This window comes from Meleagris gallopavo, chromosome 1, assembly GCF_905368555.1.
Source record: "Meleagris gallopavo chromosome 1, MGAL_WU_HG_1.1, whole genome shotgun sequence".
NCBI classification, from domain to species: domain Eukaryota; kingdom Metazoa; phylum Chordata; class Aves; order Galliformes; family Phasianidae; genus Meleagris; species Meleagris gallopavo.
The window spans coordinates 90,421,646-90,442,536 of NC_139404.1; the positions used below are offsets into that span (position 1 = coordinate 90,421,646).

Sequence of the window (20,891 nt, forward strand, 5' to 3'; positions counted from 1 at the left end):
ATCAGTTTCAAAAGCTGTGGGCATGCACATTTTAAAACAAGCTAAACAACATATTTTCACCTATACAAATCATTTCTCCAAATAATCAAAAAGCTTACAATAGGTATTAGAAAGAAAAGTGATGCAGTATTCTTCACTCCCAGGCTGACATAGGGTAAGACATGTAAGCTTTCCAGGCTTTAGTTTTCCCATGTGTGAAAAGGGAGCTGTTGGCGGTAGCCTCCAGGAAATTATTCGGGGGATACACAAATAACATCAATTAGGACTTTTAAATATAATTTTATATTAATTTAATCTCTTTTTTTTTTTTTTTTTCCCCCCTAGAGCACGTATCTGCTCTTTTGCAGGGCACACCGAATCTGTTACAGGTAGACTGGTTAGAGGCCAGAGCCAGAGTAAATCTCAGAATAGAAGGACCAAGCAACTAGAGGAAGAGAGCTGATTTTGACTCCAGTAAGCTGACACAGGTACTTACTCCAAAGTTTGGGACCCACTGTTCTCTAAACAGTGAGAGCCAGAATGATCTCCTGTATTTCACAGTGTTTACACAGTAACCATATCTTGCAAAAAAACCTAAGCTTTGGCACAAAAAGATTGGTTTTTAAATATAGTTTTATAGCAAATTAAAGTTAAATAAAAGCTTGTGAATACAAAGAGAATAAATGAGGCTTTCCTAACCTGCAGACAAGTGACATTATTGTTCCCTGATTGATATACTCCAATTTATCAACGTGCTCTTTGCACTGAAGCTTAATGAAGCCAGTTTAAACACCTCCTGCCTGACTGCTGATGTGTTACTATAGGTATTTTCTTAATGTATCTGTTCCTACACTTTCCAAATAAATGTATTTTACATCTTAGTACAAGAGACCTAGTTGTCTTTGATGTGTTTCAACAGCCAGTAAAGCCTATCTAACAGCTCATCCAAAGTGGGAGATCTCATTCCTCTTCTTTCTTTCTTCTGTCTGCCTTCATCTTCCCCTGTGTAGTCTTTGGTACCACTTGGTGATCTAGTTCAACTTACTAGCCTAGTAAAAAATCATCTCTTCCTTGGAGGGCAGTTGGATTTGCTGTCTTAGTGAGCTGAAGTCAACAGTGACCCAAACTGAGCATCAGACATATGCAAAGGGAATAAATGGGAGTTATGAGTAAGAACATGGAGGAGCAGAGTGTCCCTCCTCTTGTTCATAGTGGTGAGCTATTGAAGATGGCTTTCTGTTTTGTATGAGGCACCGCAGAAATGGACAGTAGGTGTCCACAGTAGTTGGATACAAAGAACAATGAATCTACCCTCTACCCACTTAAAAATGTAGCATCCACTGTTTATCAGAGTAGCACTTCCATCCATTAATTCCCAAGCATTCCAAAGTAGTATAATCTTTTTGACTTACCTCTGTAAGTCAGCAGTGCTTCATCCATGAACTCTGCAGCTGGATGGAAGTGTTTGGAGATATCCATATCTGGAAAATCATCCACTTCAATGCCCATATATTGGATATTTAGACCATTGTAGAAATCTGATCCTGTGTATACACCTGTACCATGAGCTGCGTTCAAGACATGTGTAATGCCCAACCTCTTCAAACGACTTTTGTTCACTGCAACACTCCTTCAGAAAAGAAAATAAGGTGTTAGATATCAGTGTTCCTATTTCAGCTAGTAAGGAAGCTGTGTGCTGCCAGAGCTACCCAATTCCCAGTCTGTGTCACTCATCCAGCACGTGGCTCCCCTGAGACCATAAGGTCTTTTGAGAGTTCTGCAAACATTTCTCTACAACACTCACTGGGAAAAGATAAACCTGCACTCATCAGTATTGCTGCACACTCTGTTTCAACTTCAGCTTGATTTTAAAATCATCCTGCCATCTTAGGTTCATGCCATTTACTTATTTCTCCATTTTTATTATCCCACAATTGAGGTTTTAAACTGTATCCCCTTCTAATTTTGTGCTGGTCACCTGTACAGGTGTCTCAGTGGTACAGGAAACCTAGCCATTTCCATTCCACGTTTGCTATGGTATTTCTTTTTCAATTTTCTTCTACACAAGAAGGACTTTAGTCCCAATTTCAAGGCCAAATTCCAACAACAAGAGCTCAATTTGGGCTCATTTTCCTTTTCTTCTGCTACATTTTCTGAAGCTTTAAAATAGCATAGGAATGCTGCTGAATCCTTATCCAGACGTATTTACTTCTCAGCACACAGAGATCTTTGCACTATGTGATCTATGCGAGCATATATATATGTGAACACATATTCAGATGGCACAAAGTTGTTCAGAAAGAGCAGTGAGGCAGTGGCACCAGCTACACAAGGATAGAGTGGAGTCACTGTCCCTGGAGGTATTCAAGACCATGTAGATGTGGCACTGAGGGATATGGACATACAGTGGAGATGGGATGGTGGTTAGACTGGGTGATCTTAGTGGTCTCTTCTAACCTTAATGATTGCATGGTTCGATGATTTACATTCTAAAAAAACACTGTGACTGTTTAGGGATGAAAGGTATTAGATTCATGTAATATATGTTGTGCCTTCAGTGGTTCCATCTCACCCTTCACTGGGAATCTCATGCAACTTGACTCAAAGGCTGACACTCACTTTTCTGCTATGAATACATTAGGCCAGACTTCATCCACGGCATCTCTGGGAGTCTCCAGCCTGTCCTTTACAAGTGCCCTCTGCAAGTCCATGACACACGGAGTGTTAAACAAGCTGGTGTCATCAATCTTTTCCTTAACTCGGTTGTACAGGTCTTCCACCATCAACTGTTGTGCAGACTCTAACATCTTGGGACACACTGCATCTACCTTGATGTGCTTCGTCTTCAGTTCTGGAACAAACTGACGATTAACTAAAATCATGTAAAAACAAATCAAATACACAACTTGACATTCTTTGCTCCCAAAATAATGCTTGTGAATTCTTTTTCCCTGTGACCTCACACTGTCCTGTCTGCAATGCATGCACATACATGCTTACCTAATAGCCTGAAGGATTTTAAAATGGGAAGAGTATAGTCCTCTTAGTCCAGAGATACAACAGGTTGGGAGTTAAAGTGCATGCTCATTCTAGCCCCAAAAGAATGGAAGAAGACACTACTGCAGCAAGCAACTAGCAACCAAACCATTTCCACCAATGTAGTACATGATTCTGCCACAGATTCAGTCCACAACTTCAAAGGAAGTCACCAAACCTTTCTGTATATTATTATTTGCTGCCCAGAGATATGGTGAAGTAACCTTCCCTGGATGTGTTCAAGAGCCCTGGACATGTGGCACCAAGGAACATGGATAGTGGGCATGGTGGTGGTGAGTAGATGGTTGGACTACATGATCTTAGAGGTTTTTTAAACTTTAATGATTCTATAATTCTATGATTTCTTCATGGTTTTCACCTCTGCCCCAGACGTGGTTTGCTCATAAAGGCTTTTTTATCATTTTGAGGTCTCTGAATGTAAAAGGCAAAACAATTGCAACTCAAGTCTCTACTATGAACATACTTCTTTTACATTTCCTCCTCTTACCTTCATTGATTATTTGTTTGGCAGCCACAGCAGATGACAGATGGATAGGCTCCATGAATATGCTTTCTGTATCAGTGTCCGATATCATTGAGTACCTGCCAACAACCACACTTCCTATTAGGCAAATGCTCTCTGCTGGGATCCCATCTCCATGACCCGTGATCCCATTAACCCTTATATCCATTCTAGAAGACAACAAGAGGGAACTGGAGCAAAAAGGATCTACTGATGATAGACAGAATGGGAGCCCAGCTCTTCTTGAGCCCTCACACTGCTCTCCAGAGGAGAGCTAAAGGCTTCAAATATGCCTTTCAATCCATATAAAAAAGGTCCTGAGGGAGAGGAGCTCCAGTGAGCTGGGAGTACAGAAGAGTAGGCCAGTGGGGAAGGTTTTAGGCAGAGAGATGTCTGGTTTGAGACAGGAAGAGGGATGGATCAAATAAAACAATCTCACAAATAACTCTCACCTCAACAGACAGACATGAATGTTGTCCTATTAAACAATTTAAAACTAATTATGATACAAAAATGCCATTTGTTTTCTGTTATCTAATTGTCTGTATGCATCCTTTGGCTTATGACAAGCAATTCAAGCATTAAGGTTGAAACTGTCATTAGCAGTGTTCCTCAGAGGGTCAGTATAGGGGTCCATTCTGTTTAATATTATCTGATGACCTGGATGAGCAGATTGAGCATTTGCAGATGGCACCAAGTTTGGAGGAAACATCAATCTGCCTGAGGGTAGGAAGGTGCTACAGAGGGGATCTGTACAGGCTGGATCACTGCGCTAAGGCCAGTAGGATGAAGTTCAACAATACCAAGTGCCAGCTCCTGTACTTTGGTCACAGCAACCCCAGGCAACACTACAGGCTTGGGGCAGAGTGGCTGGAAGACTGTGTGGAAGAAATGAACCTAGGGATGTTGGTCCACGCTCAGCTGAACATGATCCAGCGGTGTGCACTGGTGGCCAAGAAGGTCAATGGCATCCCGGCTTGTATCAGAAACAGCCTGCAGGAGCAGGGAGGTAATCATCCCCCTGTGCTCAGCACTGGTGAGGCCGCACCTCGAGTAATCTGTTCAGTTGTGGGGCCCCCACTACCAGAAAGACATCAAGGCCCTGGAGCCTCAGAGAAGAGCAATAAAGCTGGCAGCGGTTCTGGAGCACAAGTCTTAAGGGGAGTGCTGAGGGAATTGGGATTGGTCTGAAGAAGAGGAGGCTCGGGGGAGACCTTATTGCTCTCTATAACTGTCTGAAAAGAGTTTGTGGTGAGGTGGGGATCAGCCTCTTCTCCCATGTAACAGCAATAGGACAAGAGGGAATGGTCTCAAGTTGTGGCAGGGGAGGCTCAGGTTGGGTATTAGGAAACATTTCTTCTCTGAAAAAGTGGTGAGGCATTGGAAGAAGAGGGAGGGGAGGGGAGGGGGAGAAAGGAGGGGAGGAGAGAAAAGAGAAGGGGAAGGGGGGGGCTCACTTTGAATAACTGGTCAACAGAAGAAGAGTGATTTACGAAGATCAACACCTAGTTTTACTTTATATGAGCTCAGTGAATTTCGTAAACAATTCTTGAATGCATGTAATTAAATGAAATAAGCATTCTGCCTACATTTTTCTGCAGTGTCCCACAGCTGAGGGTCCTAATGTGAAAAGTTTCATAGCCTCCTGATTGAAGAGGTTACTGGGGCAGATTTTTTTCAAACAGACCTCTCCTCCCTGCCTTCAGCTAAAGCATCTCAAAGTGTATAGAAAGTCCTGCATAGCATTTTGCTTAGGAAAGGAGTAAAAGGGGTTACTTAAATATGGTACTAAGGAACATGGTTTAGTGGGCAATATTGGTGGTAGGTGAACCGTTGGACTAGATTATCTGGGAGGTCTTTACCAACCTTAGTGATTTCATGATTCTGTGACCTTTTTCCATGTTTTAGGAGTAAATCATGCTTTTTTTTTACATGCACTAACTCACTGCTTGCTCAATGACAGCTTTCTGTTCAGTACCCAATGCCTGCAGCTAAAAAATAGCTCTCAACCAAACCCAAATCTAAAGATCCTACGTCTTTCTTGGGGAAAAAAAAAAAAAGGACAAGCATAGACATAAAACATCCACAGGTCCTTATAGAGGGAAGAAAAATTGACTATGTGCTTTTAGAGAGAAGAAGAGAAAGGCAGACCACACTCACCGACTGGGCGAAGGACTGCGCAGGTAGTGGGCCTGCACTGCTTTCACGTCTGAGCCATCCTTCTCTTCATCAGGCACCACTTGCTCGCTGTCTGAATCCCCGCCGCTGGCCATGGCAGCTGAGGGAGGCTCCACTGGAAGGGAGGAACCTGCAACACAGCACCGTTACGTGTAGCTCCAGGCTGGTGGTGAACCCTGCCACAGGGTGGGCAGAAGCGTTTGCATATCTTCCCAAGCAAGGCGGTGGTGCAAGGAGCCGTGTCGGCTTCTCTGCCAAGGCACCTGCCGATCCTGCGTCCTCGTGCCGCTCGCTGGCTGGTGCCCAGCAGGCATCAGGGCCTTCCTTCCCCGTGAGTAAGCACACAGGAGGCCAAGAGGAAGGCTGGCGGGGCAGAAACTCTATCTCCCCCCTGTGCATGGTCTCTGTATGGAGCTGTATGCCGCCAGGCTGGGACAGGAGAGCGTCAGGGAAAGAAACATGAGACCTCACCTCCCCAGCATGAAACGCTCCTCCAGTTCCAAGCCAAAGCCATGGTTTTGGCCAGCCTTAACTCTCAGGATTTTGTCCTTGTAGCCCTTTGCTGGGAGGCAGCCGTGCTCACCCAGGATGGCCGCTGCTTGGCCTGGAGCTTGAAAACACATCCGCTGCCACCTCCCTGGGTGGAAGCAGCAAGCTGACAGGGCAGCAGGGAGGCAGAGAGCAAGGAAATGGCACTTACCGCCTGTGCCTGGATGAAGGGCTACGTCCCCGTCGGGGCACAGCAAAGGAGCCCTGAGAGCGGGGCAGGAAACCTGGCAGGGAGCTGTATAAGGGAGAGAAACCCACTGCCCCCCTCTCTCCCTGTGCCTTCTTCATCGAGGGGCAGGACAACTGTCGGCACCAAGCCTTTATCAGCCCTCTAAATATAGCCTGTTCCAGTGCTGGCTGCTGGGCTGCAGGGGGAGGAATTCAGTGCCTCACAGGCGGCAGCTGGTCAGCTGCTTAACTCCTTCCCTGCTGCAAGACCTATCCCCCTGTGCTTTTTCTCCTTCCAGGAGGCACCCAGAGAAAAGACCAGAGCCACCGAGGCTGGGCCTCACCTGCTGGGAGGCTCCAGGTGCCTGGGATCTAGCCAGGCACAACCTGAAATGCTGGGGTGACCACTGATGTCCTTGGGACACACCGTGAGGGGTGAACCATCCTGAGCTACTAGAAGCGAATGGCATTTCACTTCTGGATAAGCTAGCACTCAGGTGCACTGCATCTTCCTCTGATACCACTTCAAAGAGGAAAGCTCCATTCTGGACTCGCTGGCTCCCAGGAAAGCTTGCCAGACCAGCTGGTGGGGGAGAACACTGTGGAAGCTGGAACCGCTGTTTACAGTACGGATGGCTCCAGTTCTGAGTCATGCGGTGATATCCCACTGTTGACTCCTTTTGCAAACATAAAGTGAACAAGAAAGGACATGTGAAAGGGCACTGACCCTTCTTATGGCATAGCTCTGTGCTGCCGTGGTGTGCTGGGCAGGGATGCATCTGCCCTGTGCTTCATACCCGAGGGCTGCATCCCCACAATGGGATGGGGCCACATCTGCAGGGATGCTGCAAGGCAACAGGGAAGAACCATGAAGCAGGCACCCAGTTCTTTTGTGTACTCATAGCCTAGACTTGTCTTTATCCATTTACTGGGCTAGGCAAGTAGGAACAAGAAAAAGTGATATATTGAATCTTGGGAGTCACACCAAGGGGGAAATGGATTTTGGATTACAGGTTTGAACAGACCCTAATGTACCAAAAGAGGAAGAATTAGTTGATCTGGCAGCTGTCTTCTCTGCACGATGCAAGTTTTAGCCACTTCTCAAATGCAGTGCCACATGTGTTCATGTTAGTTGTTGCTAACTGAGGCAGGAAGTGATCCAAATAAGTTTGCTTATGGGCTCCCATATTATTGGAGAATGGAGTTTAGTTTCAGGAGCACATACACCATAGACATCCAATAAAAACTGATGCTTTTAAGTCACTGAATTGCTTCAGAAAATCCACCTTGTGAATCTTTGGATACAACTGCATGTTAAACTTAGAATCACAAAATCATTCAGATTGGAAAAGACCTCTAAGATCACCCAATCCAACCAGTGACCCATCCCCTCCATGCCCACTAACCACATCCCTCAGTGCCACATCCACACAATTCCTGAACACCTTCAGGGACAAGGCCTCCACCACCTCCCTGGGCAGCCTGTGCCAGTGCCCAAGGTATTTATAGGACTAGAAAATCCTTCCAAGCCCATCACAATCACCCACAGGTAGAGAATCCAATAGGACCGCATATGTTACATAGAGAAACACAGACTGCCTGAAAGTTCTTCCTTACCTTTTGTTGTAACAGCTTATGGAATCATGATGGCAGTTCTTTTAGTGGTGGTGTCAATGCCTGTGAGTTTTGAAGCACATACTAGACAGGGAAAGAAAGTCAACACAGAAACCACATTAAAATCCCTTAAAACTGCCACCTGTCCCACTCCTTCTGCACACAGAGCTCTACAGAATTCTTATAGCTAAACTGTGCATTTGTTTCTCACATTTATCAAAAACTCCTGAGGCCCTCAAAAAAGAACTGTTGGGAAAAATGATCAGGATTTAAGAGTCTGAATATCCCAAACTAACAGGAGTGGTAAATAGAGGGCATCTAAACAAGTTGCTTAATATCAGATTTATGTACGTGTACAGAACATGCTGAAGCATATTCTGTCTATAGAACTTAGGACAACAGATTTATCTAGGTAAGTCTACAAAAACAGGGCATTATCCATCACAGTGCCAACGTATTTACTTACTGCTTACGGACACATCTGTAGGCAGCAAAGAGTTTAAAAAGCGTGATGGCCAGCTGCACTCAGTTAAATGTAACATCAGGTATTTGCCAAAGCTGCCTTCAGCCCTCCTTTCGTTCTCCAGATTACAGGTTTAACCCCGGCAAGCCCCACACATCCTCAATACCACACAACCACTTGCTCATGCTCCCCAGGTGGGATCAGGGAGAGAATCGTGATGGTAAGAGTGCAAGAACTCATGAGTTGAGACAAAGACAGTTTTCTAAGCCCACTAAAAGCTGCATGCACAAGCAAACCCAAGCTAGGAATTCATTTGTTGCTTCCCACAGGTAGGGAGGTGTACAGCCACTCCCAAGAAAGTAGGGCTCAGCACTCATAGTGATTCCCTGTGAAGACAAACACCATTGCTCTAACGCCCTTCTCTTCCTCATTCTTTCTGCTTTTGTTGCTGAGCATGACGGCATGTAGTGGAGGACATCCCTTTGGCCATGTGAGCAGTGGCTGGATTTTCACTGTACATGCCTCAGTGTAGCTAGCATACTGTAAGTCATCGATCAGCTTATTCAACAGCCTTTTTCAGAGGAAAGAGAGGAAGTAACTTTGGCACACACAGCTGTTGTGCAAGCCATGCACTTGGACAGATGAGCATAAGAGCTTTGAACACCTGGCTAAGATTCACAGAATCCCTAGCTGGAAGAGACCCCAGAGATTATAAGATGCTACGGTTTTCTTTTAAATTCCTAGGGCAAACTGAGAGAAACTGGCTTGTGGCCTGAGGAGGAGGCTGGAATTACAAAGGACTGTACCACTATCATTCATGATATCATCTGACAGATCTATGCAGGTACTGGTTTGTATTTCCTGGCAAAGTACCACAGAAGAAGATCGGTTACTACCTTGGGTGATTTCAGAGTGGCAGGCACTGCTTGGAAGACTTCACTGATACCCAACTTCTGGTTTTTTGCTTTGAGCTTGTTAGCCTTATTCTTACCCCTCTTTTTTCTGTTGACTTGCAACAAGTTGGTTGCCTTGCTCAGGAACCTTCTATTATGTTCTCATCCATATTTCTTCCAAGCTGAATAATCACAGTCTACCTTAATTTTGCTTCATGTAGAACTTCTTCTGTACTTCTGACCAGTGAGACACCTTTTTACTGGATTCTGTTGTTGCTATAAGTTTACATGGCTTCAAAAAAGGACTGAACAAAGTGAGAAAAAAATAAATGAATCTGTCTGGGGCTCCAAGTTCTACAAAGATATGGCACCAGGAAATCCCTGAACTACAAATCATAGTCATGCATCACTGCACCTGGCCTAGATTCTTTCTGGACATCCACCACTGCTGGCTGTCACAAAAATGGACAGTAGGCTTTTGGTCTTTCCCATTAATGCAGTTCTTACATTTTATATTATATTTACTCTCTACCTTGCCTATTTTTTTTTTTAAATCTCTTTAGAAGGGGTTAGGGAATAACAGTATGTGCTGACAGCACTACAAGTACGAGAGCATTGTATTTTATATAGTTGTAATGATTTTTCATTTTTCTTTTCTATTCCTTCACTAATCATTTCTAGACTTACCTACCTCCATCACTAAGTACCTAATCAATTTTTAAGAGAATTATCCACAACTTCAGTATTCATCCTTGCATAGATTCCTCTCTTGTCTGTTTTCATTTACATTTAACAATATAACATTTGAAAACACAGAATTCCTAAGCAACTTTATAATTCAGTTTCTCTGTATCTTCACATACTTCTACAACTCTTAAATTCCACTGCTCTCAATAGTTTTGTCCCATCGGGGAACGTTTTTAAACTACTTTTCATTCCCTTTGCCAGATGATGCATGATTATGCTGCTATAGTTTTAAGATTACGCAGGAGGAGCCCATGGAGGCAGATCTACCACAGAGATGAAGAACAACTACCAGAAGTCGATCCACCTGTGACATGACTTGGCATTACCCTTAGCGTGCCTTGACTCTCTGCTGCAACAGCAGGGTGGTAGAATTGCAGGAGCACCAGGCCATCTTTTTGTCTGCATCACAGCCTCTGCCCCCGCCATTAACTCAGACACGCCAAACAATGACTTCAAACGTTGTGCTGTTCACTCCCAATTATCGTACTCTTTGGATCGCCTCCACTCTCTCTTTACGTACCTGTGTGTTATGAGAAACTGGGAGAGGCAGTTAACTGGGGGAGAAAGTTCACAAGAGGGTAAGTTTCCTGACTCCAGGGGGCAGAGAGCGGCAAGAGATATCAAATGCTATTGGCAATCCACCTTGCCATTCTGGGTGGGAGGAGGGGCAAAGCAAAGCCCTTTAAAAGACTATGAGGAAGTGGACCTGTGATGTCACTGTGCAGTAGCCTTCAGCTAAAGTCAATTTCTTCTCTAGCCACCTCCAAGTTAGAAAGAAGAGCACCCTGAGGTGAAAGGAGGGAGAAAGGAGGAGGACAGCAATGAAAGGGCTTCAGCTGTTCGTCTGCAGTGCAGGTGAGTACTGATTTTGTTGTATCTTCAAGGGGTGGGTAGAAGGAAACAGCACAACAAAATCTGAGTAATACAGCGGACTTGGTGTGCTTTGGTTTAATATAAGTTTCTGCATGTTGATGATCAGGCAGGTGTGTGCAGTTCCCCTGTGCTCAATGCCCAGACTCACGGGCATCTCGTAAAGCTACAAGTCAATTTTAGAAACAGGAAAAGAATGCTGTACTTCAAGAGGCTGAAAAATATCTCTGAAACCAATTGTAATGTTTTCCATTAAATGCAGCATTTTGTCTTGAAGAAGGCATTTCCTCAACTGAAGTGGAGGAAGTCCTTGAGTTTTATTCTTTTATACATATATCTGCATGGAGTAGATGTCTCCATGAGTTTAACTCCTATTGTTTATAAATACTCGGTATGATTTGTGATGTTTATATATCACTTGTGTCAAAGGGATGCACAGCGATCCCTGCCTACGGGTTTGCAGTTTGCCCCAGCCTTTGTCAGGCTTGCTCTTCTTCACCCTGCCTTGCAGAGTCTTGAGTCTCACTGCTTTCGTTCTTGTCTTCTCCTACAAATGGTCCTATGTCATCTTTCAGACTTTAAATTAAGCTACTTACATGGAAACCACTCACAGTTTTTTAATTAAAAATCCTGAAAGCCTTGCTTCAACATACAGACCCACAAGAAGGAAATTCACAAGGTTTAACTTAATTAGAAAAAGGAATCATGCTCTGAATAAAACAAACATGACTTGAGTCATAATCTGGCAATCATTGTGTAAACTGCGTAACAGTGCTAGCATTTGTTCTCCTTTTTCCTTTCCTAACACTCTATGCTGTCTTAATAATGGATTTCTGCACAGAGAAGTTTACTATCTGTACATTGTGTGAAGCTCTTGGCTGTTTGGGTAGGACTCAAACGATAATTCAGAGTGGAAAAAAAAAAAAAAATGGAAAAGGTATGGTAGCTTCCTACAGTGCACTAGAGCAACAACTACACAGCACATTGCAGTGCAGGGTGGGAACGCGAGAGCTGCCTTGAATGACTCGTATCAAGCTGTCCGTGAAGGCTGCCTTCTGCCGAACTTCCCACTGCAATGTGAGACTGACTGCTACTGCATCCTTCCTGCTGAATGGAAGGCCCCAAGTTGGTCATTGTGAATCAAAAAGAATACTTAATTTTAACACAGATCTCACGCATGAGAGGTTTCCCCTCTCCCATGTCAGAACTGATTTTCTTAGTAGAAAATAAATAAATCAAGCATTTCCTTGTACAATGTGAATTAACACTTTTCAGCTCTGTTCCTCACTAGCCCAACTAACCAAGGCAACTCGGCAATAACAGTCCTGCTTGATCAGAATCTTTCAGCATGGAAAATATCTCTTTAATTGGTTTGAACTCTACTAATTGTCCTTCACTCTGTTTTGATGCTACACATTAGCATACGTACAATAACAAATGTGAAAGTAAACACTGATTTTCTTCCTTTGCACTAGTACTAATGTTTTAAATTGAGTAGAGGGAGATAAAAGTTTTCTCAGTATCAAAAAAATATTATAAACTTACTTAATAATGATAAAAAGTAATCCTAAGGCTTAAATCAAGATGATGCCATCCATCTAGTGATATAGTGACTATTTGTCCTCACTCTTTTCCTCAAGTTCTTTCAGAACTGATTCTCCTATCCTTTCAGTTAGATAAGAAATGGGGACTAAATCTATTCAAAATCATGCCAGCAGTAACCAGCTGGCTGTTGGTGACTTTGATGGAGTCAAATGTGGTGAGAAAAAGGACGGAGAGAAATCAGCAAAGTAAATGGCACCTCAGGATGAGATCATGCAGCTTCCCTGAGAGCTAAAAAGAGATGTAACACAGGCAACATGGAAGTAAGAAAAAGATGTCACAGGTGAAAAATAGGAGAGCATCAGAAGATGTTGGGCATTAGGATGACAGCAACACACAAATAAGACATCTCTCTTGTTACGGGCTGTTTCTTCAGTACACAACTGTTCCATGACCCTGCACTGAAGATGTTTGGGAAAACGAAACAAAAACCAAATCTCTTTTATTGTAGGATTTCAGTCATCCAACTGGAAGAAGCCAAAGCACTTCTGAGTGAAGCCTTAGGGCTGGACAGTTTCTCCTCTCCCTCAGGGCTGAGTTAATGACCTGTCAGTGAAGCCTGGCCTGGTGGAACAAGTTTCTGAGTGACAAAAGTATCAGGAAATTGGTTTTGCTCCATCTTCCAGTACAGATTATGATGCTTCCACCTAAATGCAGGAGAGCATCTCTATCCAGTCGCGACAGGCAACAAGATGGCTTTTATAGGCCCCTCTCATGCAGGGGGAATGATTAGAAACTGTCAGAAAGCCCTTAGGCTATGCAAGCGTGGCCCTTGTGCTGACTGCTGCACAACTGGGAAAGACCAGGGAGTGGCTGCAATAAAACAATGTTAGAGGTACTTTGCCCTTCTAGTTTCCCTTGTGTGGCTGTCAACAGTTACAGATGAATCAGTGCCTTAGAGAGTAGAAACCACTACTGCCATGAGGAAGAAACCACATGCTTAATAATCAAGACCACAGAAAACTCAATTACAGAGTTGAGAACACAGAAAGGTGGCAACTTTGGCTAGAAGCATCCTGCTCCGGTCAATCAGCCTTTTCTTACCAGGACACTACCAAGCAGAAAAACCAATCTTGGCAGTTCTGCTGAAAATGCCTGAGGCTTTCTGAAGACAGTTGTGGAAAAGAGGGCATCTCTGCTCTGCAGTACAGAAAGAGTGTGCAGAGGAGAGAAAAGGTGTGGCTGCTGTGGAAATTCCCATCCATCTCGTCTAAGGAGAGGGAAATGCAGCAGGTCTGGCAGGATAGGCCACGTCTACAAAGACTGAAAGGCCATTTACTGTGGGGAACAGATTGGATCCAGTAAGCTGTTACAGAAGGTTTTGCCCCTTATTGGGGAGCAGATCCTAGTGCCAGCTGTTCCATACTAACCTGTGGTGAAAATCAAAATCTTTTGGGTCCTTCCATCATTATTTTTTAAGGGAGAATATAGTACACTGCTATTACAGTCAAGGATTTGGTAGTGCTGATTTGCCAACGGCTCATTTCTTTTGACCTATGGCATGTGGCTGTGACAATTTTTTGTCTAAAAAAGCTTGTATTTACAGTCCTTGTGCAACTCACACTGAAATCCAGATGTCCTTTGTTCTCTTCCTTATGTACTCCATTTCCTTGTGGATCTCAGACAAACAGAACATGGCTGAGTCAGGCCCCAAAGCTTGCTGGATGCAGTATTTTACTCGCATCCTTCCTGAGGAGCACCAACTCAGCCCAGTCACTCCAGAAGCAAACCTTCTCCATTACAGCATGCCCTTCTCAGGGGAGCATACATCCCTCTTCCATCTTCTTCCTTACTGGACCTTACTCCTCCTTGTTGCAGGAGTGCCTTTAAGTGGCATTTCCTGTCCCTTCTCCCTCCATTCTATCTAGCTTTATATGCAGAGTTTTCAAATGGTGCTATACAGAAAATATAGAAAGAGGGCTCATAAAATAAATTACATCTTTATAAACTCCACAGAAGTGTTTGTTCAGGTAAAGAAGAGGGAAGTGAGGCAAAGAAAGCAGAGCTTAGCTCTCCCCCATCCTGTGCAGCAGCTCCTTATAGAGGGTCAGCAGCAGTGTATGTTGCTTCCTGCTCAGACAGGAACACCATGACTAACAGAGGGGAGGTTGTAGGTTATCGTGGCAGGTAAAAAAAAAAAATCAAAGATAGAAATCAGATGTCATTAGTTTTGCTGACTAATGAATTTATTCTCTTTCTAGTTCTGGCGACTGCTTATGCCCTCACTGTGGAAACACCTATCAAAGAAGTACAGGTTGCACGAGGGAACAATGCTACTCTCCGTTGTAATTTTAATACTGATATTGTCACCAACGCAGGAGATTTTGTTGTCTGGAAGAAAATCATTAGTGCGGTAAATCAAGTTGCATAACAAAACATATGATAGGACATCCAGGAGGGAGGTGGGAGGAGAGATGGAAGCAGGACAGTGGGAACATGTTTTAGAAGGAAAGGATCCCTTTAACACTTTCCTTAGTCTCAGACCTATGCAATTAGACTCTGATGTAGATTCAATTTAATACAAATCTGTTTTGTGATATTAGGCAAGTCCCCACCCTTCTTTTCTTTCTCTTTTGGTCTTGCAACTGTATATTGAGAATATGTTACTGTATGTGCCTTGGGTTTATATCTGTTTATGTATGATATATTCACAAATACTTTATAAAAAGCTTTGTAAATTTTTATGTATATGTAGTATGCATATATTGTGTATATACGTATTTGATGCTGTATAAGAAGTTTTAGTTGATACTAGTACGTGGAGAGATTCTTGAGGTCTCTTACAGTCAGAAGGAATATGACATAAAGACCTCAAAAGTTGCTCCTGGAGATTAGTGAGAGGAGAAGCAGCACTTGGAGCCCTCCTTGCAGTAATTGCCAAGGGTTTCTTCTCTTAAGATCATTGCTGAAAGAAGGCAAGGGAATACGTATAATCATAGCAGGATTTTGTTGACACATGGATACCAAACAAGTCTCATAATGTCCTATCGTGAAGAGGAAAAGTAAAAAAGACCCAGCAAAAGAAATTGTCTGTCTCTGACCAGAAAAGACGTATGGAGGATTCCAGACAGAAGCCCTCACTCTTTTGAGCTTCCAAGACATTGTTGTTTTTCCCTGTTATTCTTTTCTGAGTTATTCTTAAAAACGAGCTAATCTATGGAGTTAGACCATAGACTTGCACAGAAGAACCTAAGATTGCTTAGTTTCCCTCCCTCTCTGACAGGATGATGCTGTCACTAGGTATTTCGATGGACTTGTACAGTATGGCAAGGGCTATGAGAACCGAATACAGTTTACTGGTGATGTCAACAGCGGAGACATCAGCATCACCATCAATGAAGTAACCATGGAAGACAACGGGACATACGTATGCAGTGTCCGTCTACGGGATGACCCCCCCCGGCAGTCTGCACTCACGAGTCTTTTCGTCCTCAGTAAGCATGATGGAGACAAAATTAGATTCATTAGATAATCCACTATCATTCTTCTGAAGTCCATACTGGTTTGGTTTGGTTTGTTGTTTTTTTTTTTTATAAAATTGACTTTCTAACAGAAAAAAAAAAACATCTGTCAGTAAATCATAATCCACAATCCTGTTTTTGGTCTTTTCCTACAACTACAGAAGTAGGTTGAAAGGCCTAAAGCATCCAAGATTCCTTAGATACTTTACTGTAGAAAATATTTAGAGTTGTATAGGTCATTTTCCTAGCAACTTAGTAAGCTCATTGCAGATCTTTCCTCTCACTCCAGTTATTAAAGGAAGAGTTATCCAACATTGTTAGAGATATCGGAAAAAGTATCTTACATTTTCTTCTTGACCAACAAACATCAAGAAGGAATGCACAGATTAAGGACAATCTTCCTTTGAGAAGGTTCTGTTCAGGAGGAATTAAAAAGCAAATGCAGGGGATGGGTTGAAACAAAATATTACACATGATTAACGAAATTGTTTTTCCTTCCTTCAGTTGCACCATCCAAGCCGGAATGCAAGATTGTGGGCACAGCAGAATATGGACAGACTATCAATCTAACCTGCTTTTCTCATGAGGGCTCCCCAAAACCCACATATACCTGGCAAAGCTTCAATGTACAAAATGAGCCCCGTGTACTACAAACAACAAACGGTATGGGAATTTCAAAGACACCAAGGCTTTGAGCTCTCTCTAGTTCCAGGTTACAAAGACTTTGAAATGCAAATAATAAAAAAAAAAAAAAACCACTAGAACTCTTTTTCTAGGAAATCCTTTAACCAGGATTTTAAGAAATTATCCTTTTCATAAGATATATTCCTGAGTAACTTAACAAGGTGAGAAGGACTGTTACTTGCAATAACAGTGGTCACTAAGACTTGCACATTAGTTCTTACCTGGCAAGAAAGCTGTCTCACTTTGGAAGCGGCCAGAAATAATTCCTACTCAATTGCTGGATGTAAGGGTGGGATAGTATGAGGAATAAAATCCAGTTTTCTAACTGGTGTCCCTTTATATTTCAGCTCACTTGATAACAAACAGGTCACGTTCAGGAGTTAGGGCAAACAAAAGTTGGTTCAGGAAGCTACTTTCCTTGCAGAGATGACTCTTAAGCTAGAGGAAAGTGTAATGAGAAACAGTTGCACCATTCCTACTTAGAGAATAAAAGAAGCTTCCAATTCTTTAGGACTGTCACAAAAGCCCTAATGTTTTATTTGCTTTTGTTTTTACATCAGAATCTGAGAAAAGGATATGAATTTTCATGGACCTCAGGTAGAATTATTCATAGAAAAATGTGAGTTTAATAGCCTTTAAAGTGCAGTAGTATCACAGGACCCAGATTTATTACTCCAAGCCACTTCCTTTCTTCCTGGTATGTTAAACTCCAAGGAGACAGACTACATGTCTGAACCCGTCTTTCCTGGCTTAAGTTATTATAGCATTGCTGAACTAAATATGTTAAGGCTGTAGGCTATTCAGCTCCCAGTAGGTAATCCTTGTATAAATTATGCCCCCCCCAAAAAAAGGGAATCTACACAGAAACACAAATCACAGTCATTTGACTGGCCACTAAGTGGTGCCAGTGCATCAGGCACAGCCCTACACACACCCTGATTTGTCTTCCCAAAGTAACAGCTATCTGCCTACTCCTGCCTTCATTCTGTTCTTTCCTGATCCATTTCCACATGATTTCTGTTTCCATCAGAGCACTGCTGTCCAGTAAGCAAATCAGGTGTCCCCGACCCCTCTGGTGGCCGGACACCCCACTGTCACTCCAAGCAATACACTTCTTACTGTGCTAGGCTAAGCAAGACCCATTCCACAGAACTCCCTCAGGAACCACTCCAAAATTGACAGTATCTGACACACATTCTTTCAATTTGACTCAGCAATTAAAGTTAATAGAGTACAGTTCAGTAGCAAACTGCAGTTCTGAGAGCTACAAACATCGTATTGGAGGAGGAAAGAAAACATGAAGCAAGCTCAGATAACAGACTTTAAAAAAATGAAACAGGTGGAGCTTGTTAATTCTTGGTTTGCATGCTCTTTTTCTAGCTGGCACTAGGCGTCAGCAAAGACTAAACAGAATCTCTGTCCCATACAAGAGATGGAAAGAACCGAAAATCACAAAGAGAATATCAGAAAAGCTACTGAAGAGCATTCAGAGCTTTTGGATTTTAGAGCAGAATTTGGACCTTTATCAGTAGAAAAAAAAACAAAAAAGTACTTATACAAGCAACAGCTGGAGATGTAACAAGCACCACTTGACAAACAGAGCTAAGATTTAGTTACAGTTCTGCACTCTGCTATGTTGGATAAGCAGTGTCTGGTGTCAAAGCATTCTTGTGTCACGGTACTTCTTTTTCTTCTTTTATTTTGACAGCCCAGATGGCCCCTCCTGGGTGGAACACTACTGCCCCCTCTGCTATATAATTCAAATCTGAAATCCCATGGGTTGGAGGACTGAAGAACTTTTTGCCATTTAACAAGTTAATTCGTGAGATGGACACTCATCCAAGTCAGACCACTGGTTTGTGCCATCTCACATTTCAAAGCAAGAAGGGCTCATGGCCATTTACCCACTGCAAAAAGAGCTGTCACTAAGCATACATACTTCCTTATCCTCCACCCACAGTTTTCTTGTTCCCTTTCTAAAAGGAATGTTCCAGTACTGCATTTTCTGTAAGGAAAAACACCACACTTCCATTTGTCCTCCTACAAATCACACTAAGACCTAAAGACTAGCACGGAAACACCTGAGCAAAAGGGAGCAGTCTGTCAACTCCCATAACAACTTCTCACTCCTTCCATCCTGGGCTAGAACTGAAGGGCTGCTGTCCCCATTTCCTTCCCTCCTAAAGTTCTCCTCTTCTCCTGACTGGACTTTTGTTTCACAACAGGAGAGCAAATAACTTTGAAGAACATCTCGGCAGACACCTCCGGCTTTTACATCTGCACTTCAACAAACAGTGTGGGAAAGGAATTTTGCAACATGACAGTCAGCGTTGTCCCACGTAAGAGTCTATTCCTCTGAAAGAATCATACCAGAGGATGCACTCCAGCTAGCTGTGAAAGCATTAACAAAAGCAATGTAAACAAAATTTTAAAATTCTGCTTTCTTTCAAGAAGTAGCACATTAATTCAAAACGCGCTCTCAGCATAGAGCACTCAGAGTGCTCACTAATGCGTAGAGCTTACAGAAAGCCAGAAGTGTACATAACAAACCTGAACCCCAAAAGTGTGGATCTGATCTCGATAAAGTACAGCCGTTGTTCTGAACCAGAGGCTGTTCCTGTAGGCTTATCAGCTACCCAGTACAGGACTAATTCCAATTGCTGTAGTCAAACTCTGTCAGTAGGATCTAAAGGCCAATGCTTGTGCTGATCGCATTTGATAACATTCTCACTGCCAAGAGGTAATTCTTTTCCTCCTTTACAGCATCCATGAATATTGCCCTTTATGCAGGCATCGCTGGAGGAGTTCTTGCTGCAATTGTAGTTATTGGTATTCTAGCCTACTGCTGCTGCTGTCGAGATAACAAGGACTACGAGGAGACGTAAGTACCTCTCTCCAAAAAAAGGGAACAGAACATACAAAGGATTCACCTTCTCCCTCTGGCATCAGCCTATGGAGGAGAAAGCATGGAGAAAAGAAGTCACCAAGGAAAGCATGCACTGCTTTTTTTCCCTTCCATTTCTACCCGGGCGCCTCCCATCTCACCTCACAGAATATGCCCACGTAATCAGATGCCTTTGTGGTCCCTGGGGCAGAACCTAAACATTCCATCTTGGAACTGAATTTTCATGTCCCACTCAGCCCAGTCCGTTTCTCGTTTCTCCTAGTCCCTTAGCTGTTTCTGCCCTTGCACACCCAAATCAACGTTACTCCAAGAAAGAGCACTGTAAGAAGAGTGGCATGAGAAAAGATACTCTAGTCATCCTCTCTTCATATAAGCACAAACCATCAATAAGACTTAATTTACAGAGTTTGGTTTGGTACACTTCTAGATCAACCTAGATCAATCTAAAACCATTCTAATGCAAAATTTCTTCAGTATAATTTCTAGCTGGCTCTAACTAACATTTCTACTCCTGAATAACATTTTAGGGCAAGAGAAGATGAAGATGAACACATGCAGAACATACCTATGGACAGTCAGAGAGCAAAAGATGCTTCTGAAGATGAATGAAGCAGGCAGCCAATGCCATCTTCAGGTTTTGCTGAGGAACAGACACAACTGTAGAAAAGAAAGCCTAAAAGAAAAGAATTACCTATCTCTTGTCACAAGAAGTATTTAGAATAACCAAGTAAAAGCTAATGGCTCTGTCTTATGGTTTCTGAGGGGGGATAATATTCTTGTTACCCTGGAAAGATGTGCTTAGCATGTAACGGGTATTAATATTTAACCTCACAGTAAGAAAAATGCATGTGAAGTGCTGTTCCACACACTCACCCAAAAATAACCACTTTTCTCACCATCCCACTTACTGTAAAGGAAGCCAGACAAGTCTATTTGGAGAAAAGAGTTGCTAATATATCCCTAGATCCACAGAAGGTTTCAAGGGCACTGATTCTAAGTTGTCAAGGAAGAGTGGTCATGCTTATGGTGCTATGCAAACATCAGAGCTTACAGCATTGTCCAGTACAGAAATTATTTTAGGCAAGATCAAGGCAAGACAAAAGCAACATTTTTATGGATGTTTTATTAGATATATTTTTGTATGTATTACAGAAGGTACATAAGAATAAAAATACGAAAAAAAACACAGATGAGCAAAGTCTCCTGTTTGAAGCAACAA

At 42.9% G+C, this 20,891-nt stretch overlaps 2 protein-coding genes across 5 annotated transcripts in view; one reads left to right on the plus strand and one right to left on the minus strand.

Moving 5' to 3' along the window:
- The window catches only part of STYXL2 (serine/threonine/tyrosine interacting like 2), a 31,667-nt gene extending 25,054 nt beyond the window's left edge, over positions 1 to 6,613 (minus strand). For 3 of the 4 annotated variants that reach the window (XR_014887449.1, XM_019619936.3, XM_019619926.3), the window contains exons 1-5: positions 6,417 to 6,613; positions 5,699 to 5,846; positions 3,524 to 3,618; positions 2,599 to 2,851; positions 1,392 to 1,609 (exon numbers count right to left, since the gene is read on the minus strand). Coding sequence is in view for 3 of the 4 variants with exons in the window: in XM_019619936.3 (XP_019475481.2) it covers positions 1,392 to 1,609; positions 2,599 to 2,851; positions 3,524 to 3,618; positions 5,699 to 5,811 (679 nt within the window). In the remaining variant the exon portion in view is untranslated. The remainder of the gene's footprint in view (positions 1 to 1,391; positions 1,610 to 2,598; positions 2,852 to 3,523; positions 3,619 to 5,698; positions 5,847 to 6,416) is intronic. The other variant, XM_003202848.5, reaches the window with a different exon arrangement.
- Positions 6,614 to 10,836: 4,223 nt separating this feature from the next.
- On the plus strand, positions 10,837 to 20,860 carry GPA33 (glycoprotein A33). The gene is made up of 7 exons (XM_010721705.4): positions 10,837 to 11,005; positions 14,824 to 14,975; positions 15,846 to 16,056; positions 16,588 to 16,746; positions 18,993 to 19,106; positions 19,531 to 19,648; positions 20,200 to 20,860. Exons 1-7 carry the CDS (start codon positions 10,972 to 10,974, stop codon positions 20,279 to 20,281), a joined length of 870 nt encoding a protein of 289 aa, XP_010720007.2. The 5' UTR covers positions 10,837 to 10,971; the 3' UTR covers positions 20,282 to 20,860.
- The last annotated feature ends 31 nt before the right edge of the window (positions 20,861 to 20,891 follow it).

Excerpts from the sequence above, each read along its gene's own strand:
- GPA33 (XM_010721705.4), top strand. The coding sequence starts at position 10,972 with ATGAAAGGGCTTCAGCTGTTCGTCTGCAGTGCAG. Across the intron at positions 14,976-15,845 it reads GGAAGAAAATCATTAGTGCG|GATGATGCTGTCACTAGGTA; the intron begins GTAAATCAAGTT and ends CCTCTCTGACAG. Across the intron at positions 19,107-19,530 it reads GACAGTCAGCGTTGTCCCAC|CATCCATGAATATTGCCCTT; the intron begins GTAAGAGTCTAT and ends CCTCCTTTACAG.